Here is a 10,276-nt window from a genome sequence, read left to right as displayed (position 1 = left end):
ATAAATATATTTATGATTTCCAACACTATATGCAAAATAATTATTCACCGACCATAGGTAGCGGGTCTGAAATTAGATGACTAAATCAAATTTTGTCGATGATACATACAAACTCTTTATTAACAAAATACACTATTTTAATATTGACTAAATCAAATTTAATACGAATAAAGTTTATAAATAAAAATATATTATGTATCTCGCTATTTAAATTTTATATAATACTAAGAAATGTAATATTACTAGAAAAGTAAAGTGTTCACTCGCGATGAATCACATTCACTGTATATCAACAAATATTCATCTGCGTTACAGCGAATGCTAGTTATTACATTATTGTCTGTAAACTAAGGAAAAACATAGAGTTGATGTACTAATTTTCTTCTTTTGGTCAATGAAAGGTAGGTTGAATGATGGGATAAGTACTGACTGGCGGCTAAAACTCTAAATAAATTAATATTGCCACAAAAGATAAAGTTTGTAACTTTCTATTTGTCACGGCATTGATCTTTTCAAAACTCCAGCGACTCGGCTGTTGTCAACATAATAAATTGAATTAAATTAACTTCTATGACCGAATTGACTATGCTTTGTTGTTAAATAAAAGATTCACTCTTTGAAGTTTTTTTTCTCAACTGTTGAAGTATGTTTTCAACATCTCCGGGTGACTAGAAAGAACGCCCGAGGCGTGTGAACTCCCATGAACCTAATAGTATTTCACAAAAACAAAACTTAGATTTCCTTGAAGAAGTGACATGCATGCCAAGATACCCGATAATTGGGAAGTTAGTTTCGTTCGAACAAAAACTTTTTTTTTGTAGTTAGCTAATATTGATAAATATTTACTGATAAAAATTGGTTGACATGGTCATAATTAGGCGGAAGAAGAAAAAAGGTCCATGCAAGAAAAGTCCATGCATGTTGTATACAAAGCAAGAAATAAACCAATCAGATCGTACTTCAAAACAAATGGGACGAAGCAATGCAAGGTTAATTTGACGAGTGACTATCGTAATTAAGAATGAAGAAATAGTCTAACTTTGTAACAGCCGCCACTTATGTGCTATAAATGCGTCGAGTTTGTTAACCCCTCATAACATCTCAAAACCAAAGTTTTATCTCCTCAAGTACCATACATCGATCTCCATCAACAAAAAGTGACAAATATTCACTATATTGCTTTGCTTTTTTCTGTAAGATGAAAATGGATAGCCCGAAATCACCTCTTCAGCCTCCGACCTACGGAAACTTAGTGACAATCCTCAGCATCGACGGTGGTGGCATTAGAGGGCTTATCCCTGCAGTAATCCTTGGTTTTCTCGAGTCCGAACTTCAGGTATATTTGTGCTACCTAACTATACATATATATATGTATATATATATATCATTATTCTTATATTAGTTATATATATATACATGGATGCATAGAAATTGGATGGGGAAGACGCAAGGCTTGCAGACTACTTTGATGTAATGGCAGGAACAAGCACCGGTGGTCTGGTGACAGCCATGCTCACCACTCCTAACAAGGAAGGCCGACCCTTGTTTGCAGCCTCTGAGATAAAAGACTTCTATCTTGAGCAGTGTCCAAAGATCTTCCCTCAAGATCATTTCCCATTTTCGGCTGCTAAAAACCTTGTGAAATCCTTGACTGGTCCTAAATATGACGGTGAATACCTTCATCAACTTATCCACGCTAAGTTGGGTGATACAAAGTTAAATCAAACGCTTACCAACGTTGTCATTCCAACTTTTGATATCAAGCGTCTTCAACCTACTATCTTTAGTAGTTACGAGGTTTGTTAAGCTTGTTTGTAGTTGTGAAATTAAATTGTATGGTATATTAACTTAACAGAAACTCTGGTATAATATACCTGACTACGTACTCTTATAGGTGAAAAACAATCCTCTCAAGAATGCAACCCTCGCTGACATTGCTATCTCAACTTCAGCAGCCCCTACTTACTTGCCTGCCCATTTCTTTAGAACTGAAGATTCGACTGGAAACGTTAAAGAATACAATCTTATTGATGGCGGAGTTGCAGCTAACAACCCGGTAAATTTCTAGGGATCGACGAATTTATGTCACAATAGGTTTATATACGACGAATAATAACATTACATATGGACTTATCTAGTAAAAATAACTGAAATATTATTTTATAACATGAAAACACAATCATAGCTTATCGTTTTATCTTTTTTAGAATGGAATTTCGTATAATAATGAAAAATTTCTATAGAGGTTTTGAATAATATAAAATTTATCATATAATTAATTGTTATATGTCAAGTATAGGCTTTGGTGGCCATTGGGGAGGTAACAAATGAGATCACAAGAGGTAGCAGCGATTTTTTCCCGATCAGACCAAATGATTATGGAAGGTTTCTTGTTCTTTCGCTTGGAACCGGAAACCATAAATGCGAAGAGAAATTCAATGCAAAAGAAGTAGCTGGCTGGGGGTTATTGAGTTGGTTAACACACGATAACTCTACACCTCTCATTGATGCTTTCACGCAAGCTAGCTCCGACATGGTTGATTTTCATCTATCTGCTGTTTTCCGAGCTCTTCATTCCGAACCCAACTATATTCGTATCCAGGTATGAATATCAGCTCACTAACCCGTTTTTTTTTCTTTATATTCACCATATATAACATTCAAGATATATATGTGTTTTAAACATATTATAGGATGACACATTAAATGGAGATGCTGCTTCTGTGGATATCGCTACGGTCGAGAATCTTGACATTCTTGCCAAGACAGGAGAGGAACTACTCAAGAAACCTGTTTCTAGAGTCAACCTAGACTCCGGTTCTAACGAAAATGCCTATCAAACAACTAATGGAATGGCTCTTATAAAGTATGTGACATAAATTTGTATTTGATAGCTTTATTCATTCATATATAATTATATATACGTGATTAAAAAATATTAACTAATATTAAAACTTTGGTTGTTGAAGGTTAGCAGGAATACTTTCAAAAGAGAAGAAGATCCGAGACGTGCGATCACCTCATGGAAAAGCTCCAATGAAGATGTAAAGAGATCATTATTTTATTTTTATAGTGTATATTGTTCATGATTTGTTTGTTTCACTAATGCACGTCTGGGTTTTATATTAATAAAAGATTGTGGCTCATTATAGCCATTTGTACAATTGAATAAAGTCAGTGGGAAATGCTAATATTGTTTCGTCTTCTTCAAACATCTTATGTAATGAAATTTTTTTATATATATATATATATATGTTTCTTTCTCCCAATTAAAAACAATAATATCATTTAGAAAAACTTTGGTTGTTTAGCATAAAAATAGTTAATTAGTTGTTTAGAAATGATAGTGTACATCCAAATAATTATAAAAATACATGAAAATTTAGATTATAACAAAAAAAAAAGAAAAAAAATCAGAAATAGCAACTGTCAAACGAACAACAGGGATTGGTTTTACCGACTCACATCAATAGACGACCAACAAAACTAGTCACTGTAACTGGTTATCGGTCGCTGGTCGGAGTCGAAGTTACTGGCGAAGGAACAGGCTCTTCCTTAATTGGGCCAACATCCTTTTATTCCACTGTTTTGGGCTTAGAGACTAAATCATTAAGGCCCATAACTAACAATCTCCTCGATTCATTTTCTTCGATGACAAAACAGAACACAAATCCGACGACGGCAACTCCGGCCACCTCCACGTTTTCCGGAGACTTCTCGGGCAGCCTCCGCTTCTGAATCCGTTACCTACGAATCCTCTAGTGGCCTCGATTTACCCGACACGAAACCAGAATCGCCGTTGCTTCTCCCTATCTTGGTTTAATATGGCAAGATGATTGATTTGGTTAATGGAAGGAGTTGGTTCAACAACCTTATCTAAGTAATTTTCATCTATTTGGATTGTTTTAGTCTTGCATTTTGTACGGTGGCGTACCTCTTGCGTTTCACTTCTCTTAAGACTCTTCTGCGTCCTCTATCTTTCTCCGTCGCTGCCTCAGGTCCGATCCCCTGATTTTATGGATACTGATTTATATGCTTTTTATTTTATTTATTAATAAAGAGTATTGCTTTAGAAGAAACTCTCTTGGGTTTTTGTTTGATTTTATTTAGCAATGGAGAGTCATCATGCTTCTTGTAGCTTGGTTCTATGTGGCAAGTCCTCTGTGGAAACTGAGATAGCAAAGCGTCTCAAGAACAACAACAACTCGCTTAAACTCCCAGACAATACCAAAGTTTCACTCTTTTTAGAATCCGAGGCTAAGCATGTGGTCAAAGATGATGATGGTGATTCCTTCGATCTCTCACTCTTTATGAACTCCATTCTAACTCATCAGTTTGGGAGGTTTCTCATTTGGTCTCCCCGCTTGTCGTCCACTCACGATGTTGTTTCTCAGTAAGTGGCTCTGTTTAGTTTCCTCCCTTGTAAGGTTATTTACCTTTCCTGTATTAAAATCTGCGTTTTAGTTTCTTTCAGTAACTTCTCTGAGCTTCCAGTTGGTTCAGTTTGTGTCACTGATGTCCAGCTTAAAGGTCGAGGTAAGAGTTTTTTGGATTATTAGATAGTATTTTAGTAAGCAAGTAGAATTTAGATATGAAAACTTGAAACTATGTGTGGCAACTAACTGATGAATATGCAGGCAGAACTAAGAATGTATGGGAATCTCCAAAGGGTTGTCTTATGTATTCTTTTACTCTAGAAATGGAAGATGGTCGTGTCGTGCCTTTGGTACAGTATGTGGTATCTCTTGCTGTAACCGAAGCAGTGAATCATGTCTGTGACAAGAAAGTATGTTCTCGCAAATGTTGTGTTCTTGATCCATTGCATCAGATATTATTAGCTAATTTGAAGTTCATTAATATACAGGGTTTTCCGTACATTGATGTTAAAATTAAGTGGCCGAATGATCTCTACTTGAATGGCCTTAAGGTTGGAGGCATTTTGTGTACCTCGACTTATAGATCAAAGAAGTTTCATGTCAGTGTCGGTAATAAGCATTACTCTTTTTGAAGTTTACTTTGACTACTATAACAGAGTCGAAGCGTGCAGCTCGTAGTCTTGTTGCTTTGATTTGTTCTCCACTTGTAGATTAAAAGAAATTGACTGATCCTTCTCGCAGGTGTGGGATTGAATGTGGACAACGAGCAACCAACCACATGCTTAAATGCTGCACTAAAAGACATGTCTCCTGCGTCAAACTTGCTCAAAAGAGAAGAAATCCTTGGAGCTTTTTTTCATCAATTTGAAAAATTCTTTGATCTATTCATGGACCAAGGTAATGTTAAACCTTTGATCTCAGAGAGACTGCTTAAAGATTCAGTTAGCTGCTTGCTTCTTTACGAGCATCTTTGTCACTTTTGAAGTATCCTCCATAAAGTTATTTAGATGAGATGGGCGTCAGAGAAATAATTATATTTATCACATAATCAGTCTCCATTTTACAGGTTTTAAATCTCTCGAGGAGCTTTACTACAGAACATGGTTACACAGGTGACTTTCGATTGCATTTTTATGTCTGCTTTTCATTGAAGGGTTTCTGTTGTCTGAACCTGAAGGTCCTGAACTGATTATGATTGTATTCGTATCTCATTTTTGTCACTATCTGAGTTGAAAGGCTAATAATAAACTTGGTAAATTAGCATGTATTTTGGAAATGCTTTTCAACTGGGGGCTATACACTGTAACCATGTTTGCTTGGCTGAAACACTCTACCGTGTATGTGCAGTGAGCAAAGAGTGATTGTTGAAGAAAAAGTACAGGACCAAGTTGTTCAAAATGTTGTTACTATCCAGGTAGGATTCTCTTTTCTGCGTTGGTTATATACAAGGCAAGTCCGATCGCATCATCTGGGGAATACAGTCACAATAACAATTTAGTGCCAAAATTTGGGGAATTCAGTCATTGTAATATGGTGCTTCGATCCTCTTTGCATCACTTTCTAAAATTTTCAGGGATTGACGTCTTCGGGATATTTGCTGGCTATTGGAGATGACAATCAAATGTATGAGCTTCACCCTGATGGCAATAGGTAAAATTTATTTATGCAGTTGTACATAGCTAATGTGGATTGTACGGATAACAACATCACGTTACATGTTAAAGCTAATGTGGATTGTATATTTTCAATTACAGTTTTGACTTTTTCAAAGGTCTGGTTCGAAGAAAAATATAATCCAATGGTGGTTTTGTTGCTGCATCTTCTGGTGGAAGTAAATGTGTTGTGTTTTAGTTCCATAGACACAAGTTTCAAATGTGTTGTGTTTTAGTTCCTTTATTCACCCTTATATATCCAAATAATCTATCTTTATTCTCTATTAATAATAAATTAATAACTAGCAGTATATTTCTTTTTTTATCGCTGGTGTTTATGTTTTGATAGGCATATATAAATGTATCACAAACATGAGCCCAAGTAATAATTTACTCCAAGACCAAGAGTTTGGTCCAACCTGGTTTATCTTTCAGACAAGTCAATGCAACTTTTGGGTAAAAGATGACAGAATTCAGATAATGATGGGACCTGTTTCTTCAGAAAATACTGTTTTGTCTATTTAGTAATGCCAAGAGTTTGGTCGAATCTCATCGAATTTCAGACAGTCAATGCAACATTTTGGGTATAAAAATGAGATTATGTGTGGACTGGTTTCTTCAGAAGAGACTTTTTGTCAATTTTTACACAATGGTCAGTTTTTTTGTTAATTTGTGAGGAGAAATTTAGACACTAAAACCAGCACCTCTAGAGGTGAGTTTTAATCCAACTCAACTCTTTTTTCCTCTATAAATAGAGAAAAATATAACAATCTCTTAGAGAATAGAGGTAAGTTTGAACATTATTTGCTCTCACTTCTATTGTGCATCTACATGTTTTCTTTGAAATGAAATGATCAGACTTTCCCTGTAAGAAAGTTTAGTTTCTTTTTTAAGACATTGAAATTTAACAGAAAATAGCTAATTTGTTTGATAGAGTATACAATAGAATAAAAAAAATATAGAGGACTACGTACTTATGATATGGCAACGAAAAAAATAGATTGAGGATTTCTCAATCTTACCGAGGAACACCTCTATAATATAACAATTACACTCTTTCTTTGTTGTATCCTCGTACTGAGTTGTTCTATATAATTTTCCCATATAATTATTTAACAACACAGGATTAATTTCGAAACCCCAACACTGAAAAAAAGCCGCATAAAAATCAGCCTCATATATTCAGATTCAATATAGTATATAAGCCAACCATTGATGAACCCAGAAATTTTTTACAAGTAGACATTTGCATGCTCACTATTTTGTGTCAACTCACAAAACCCATAATAATCTCATACGTGAGAGCCTAACCCATTTTCCACCCGGGTCTTCTTTTAAAAAATCTGCTCCCAAAGTTTAAAGCAAAAACCTCATCATCAGGCACGTTTCTTTTTTTTTTTTGGCAAGAAAAACTACCGCAGAACAAAAATATGAAGCAAGACTAATCGCTAATCTGCCCCAAAAAAAAGAAAAAAAAAGAGATGTTTACCTTAAGTTGGCTTCGATGTCACGGAGATTACAGGGCTTTACATGTATTTAGCTAGCCAATGCTTGCACATATCAAGTACAGTATGCGAATTAGCATGTAGGGCTTGATGAGCTACATATTGAACATCAGCCACGCTTCCGCTTTTAGACGCAATCTGGAATGCGCTTTTCAGGCGGCCACATACCACACAAGCCAGCACCTTTCTGCACTCGTTTACAATCACACATGTATCAGCCTAACGATCCCGCATACTTGTACTATGCGATTCAATTTATTACATACATGAGCACATCTCTGTAACAGTGAATTCATGAATAAAGGAACCAAAATTCAAGGAGTGATACTCTTTTTCATGGGGTGGAACATAGTGTAAAGATCTAACCAATTATAACAGCAAAATATATTACCGATGGCTGCTTGTTAACATGTCAATGAGACGGTCAGGGCGCTCTTTGTGCTTGTTGGCATATACGTTGATGGCAGCACCCAGGACCTGCAGCATTTCACAGAATATAAGGCTTAACGAACAAGCTTTCCCTATATCTGAAGAATTGCCTAATCGGAATGAAAGTATAGAAAGGTACATCCAGATACCCATATTTACCACCGGCTTTAAACAGATTGATGAGTAAAAATTTAGCTTGAAAACATATTCTTTTGGCCAATAAATAAGTTTTTGTGAAACTCCCGAAAAGAGTTTTATATTGGACTTTAATAGTCTTGAACACCTGCAATGTTCAGTACCTGATCCCAGTCATCTTCTTGGATTGTTCCCTTAATGTTTTTGAAAAGTTCCGTCAACTGACTGCCTTTCTTCCTTTCGGCTAGTGACGCAGCAACACCAGCATATATATCCACAGCTGCTTAGAATTAAGGGAAAAGTCAGATACAACGTACAACAACAATACACAGATACAAACATAAAACAAATAGGCACCTGAGAGGTTGAATTCATATATAACTTGATAAGCCAAGTCGAAATTTTTCTCAACAAGAGTCTCCACTATTTCACATCTTCGCCTGAAAGTATAAGCCAAGGAAAGACATCAGCTGAAGGTTTTTCCTTCAAACTTTCACCAAAGAAAATATGACTATTAAGCTTGGTCTTTCAGTTTCATTTGGAGTAGCACAATCTTTAAGGATAGGGAAAAGAAACAGGTGTTGAATTATCTGGACATGGAAAAAATATCCCTATCTATCATTTGATAGGCATTATGGCTATGTGAAGAGAAAGCTAGAAACGAGAAACACTAGGTGAGTCTCTCTTTGGGTGTCAAAGAAAAGTGAAGTGAAATTATGAAGGCAGTGTGGAAAGGAATACAAAGTCAGTGCAGCACTGTTACTAGCCCTCTGTCTTTCTCCTTTACCAATATATTCTTTAAACTTATGTAAGGGTATAAGAAATTTGCTAAATGATAATGGGGGAACTAAGTTGTATAAATAAATGATGCAGGAAATTTTTGAGGACAAACCTGGATGTCTCTGGATCATTTGGATTTCCAAATAAGGAATGCTTCCATGGTGCTCCTTCAGAGTCACTGAATGACTTCACCACATCAATCTATAGGAATAAAAAACCCACAAGGTGAAGCTATAAATCTATAAATCCCTACTTCAACAAAAGGATGACATAAACGGGTTCTAGAGTTACCTGCATTTTCACCCGTGAGGATAACTTAACAAGAGTTTCTTCACTCAGCTTCTCTGAGGCACTTTTTCCTCGAATACCCTTCGTAACAAGTTTTTTCGAGTCTGAACCTCTATGACGCACTGTCAAGGCTTCTTCAAAGTGTGCCTGTACCCAGAGGATAGTTAGAGACCGATATTCCAAACACACAAAAAGATAAACAAGCAACATAGACGTTATCATAGTTTTGTGCAACACTGGTATCCTTATGATTGCAGGGCTGTTCTTTGTTTAGGCCCCAAGGCAAGATATAATTCATACAAGTAGTAACTAGTAAGTATCTAAGAATAGATGATGTCCTGTAAGCAACAAAAACCTGTCTCAATGTCCCATGCAACTTAGAGAAGTGCTCTTGGTCAAATAATTGCATAATATTTAGCAAACAGAAAGATGAAAAAGAGAGAGAGAGAGAGAGAAAAAAAAGCGTCCTGGTCCAAATTTGTGTGCCACCTACTGCCACAAACACATAGTCATCAGAGTGATGCCTAATTGTTTCAATCAACTCTAGACCACTTTATAATGATAAAATTTTTACATTCCACACAAAAAATGCATTTAAAAACCCTGCAAATCAGCAAGACACATACTTTGGATTCACTTAGCTGATACGTGTTTTAAGATGGGTGTTGCATGTAAAGGCATTGCGGGAAATACAATTCAGAGTAGACACAGAGATGGAATGGGTAGTGAGGAAAGAGTTACGGACTCTATACCTTTGCATGCTCAAGATGCCTTACAGCACCCTCCTGAGTTGTAGAATTCATAAAAAGCTGAATACAGCAATACCCAGAGGTGACATAGTCCTTCTTGAGTACCTGAACAATAAAAAAGAAAAGTTAAGTCAATTAGCATTACGTTTCACAAGTATTCCTGAAAAAAGTTAGGCTCCCAGGATGTAGCATAGAGTTTTATGAGCCACTTGCCAGTCTTTCCAGAAAAGAAAAGAATAGGTCATGATCAACAACACATGATCACATATACGTTTTTTGTTGCATCAGAGTAAAAACTTATACCAATACCATAAATGCACAGCCTTAGTCATAAAATTAAACTATAGGATCTGCACTTATAA

At 35.9% G+C, this 10,276-nt stretch overlaps 3 protein-coding genes across 4 annotated transcripts in view; 2 read left to right on the top strand and 1 right to left on the bottom strand.

Annotated features, from left to right (window-relative positions):
- On the top strand, positions 1,090-3,212 carry LOC104752218 (patatin-like protein 2). The gene is made up of 6 exons (XM_010474298.2): positions 1,090-1,336; positions 1,429-1,797; positions 1,895-2,056; positions 2,300-2,602; positions 2,694-2,866; positions 2,970-3,212. Exons 1-6 carry the CDS (start codon positions 1,199-1,201, stop codon positions 3,046-3,048), a joined length of 1,224 nt encoding a protein of 407 aa, XP_010472600.1. The 5' UTR covers positions 1,090-1,198; the 3' UTR covers positions 3,049-3,212.
- LOC104752216 (biotin--protein ligase 1, chloroplastic) lies at positions 3,635-6,353 on the top strand. Of its 2 annotated transcripts, XM_010474296.1 has the most exons (10): positions 3,635-3,998; positions 4,111-4,393; positions 4,475-4,536; positions 4,638-4,786; positions 4,865-4,985; positions 5,118-5,273; positions 5,443-5,488; positions 5,724-5,790; positions 5,950-6,026; positions 6,131-6,353. In XM_010474296.1, exons 2-10 carry the CDS (start codon positions 4,113-4,115, stop codon positions 6,168-6,170), a joined length of 999 nt encoding a protein of 332 aa, XP_010472598.1. In that variant the 5' UTR covers positions 3,635-3,998; positions 4,111-4,112; the 3' UTR covers positions 6,171-6,353. The 2 variants fall into 2 exon arrangements, with proteins under 2 accessions (XP_010472598.1, XP_010472599.1); XM_010474297.1 differs by lacking the exon at positions 3,635-3,998 and having other exon boundaries at positions 4,283-4,393; positions 4,465-4,536.
- The window catches only part of LOC104752215, a 22,436-nt gene continuing 19,168 nt past the window's right edge, over positions 7,009-10,276 (bottom strand). The window contains exons 30-36 of the mRNA XM_010474295.2: positions 9,169-9,312; positions 8,990-9,078; positions 8,455-8,537; positions 8,262-8,377; positions 7,925-8,010; positions 7,518-7,720; positions 7,009-7,371 (exon numbers count right to left, since the gene is read on the bottom strand). Of these exons, the coding sequence (XP_010472597.1) occupies positions 7,555-7,720; positions 7,925-8,010; positions 8,262-8,377; positions 8,455-8,537; positions 8,990-9,078; positions 9,169-9,312 (684 nt within the window). The 3' untranslated portion in view covers positions 7,009-7,371; positions 7,518-7,554. The remainder of the gene's footprint in view (positions 7,372-7,517; positions 7,721-7,924; positions 8,011-8,261; positions 8,378-8,454; positions 8,538-8,989; positions 9,079-9,168; positions 9,313-10,276) is intronic.

The sequence above is a fragment of the Camelina sativa genome, chromosome 16 (assembly GCF_000633955.1).
Source record: "Camelina sativa cultivar DH55 chromosome 16, Cs, whole genome shotgun sequence".
NCBI classification, from domain to species: domain Eukaryota; kingdom Viridiplantae; phylum Streptophyta; class Magnoliopsida; order Brassicales; family Brassicaceae; genus Camelina; species Camelina sativa.
The sequence above is the reverse complement of the archived record's forward strand: the minus strand, read 5'-3'. Positions and strand labels throughout refer to the sequence as shown.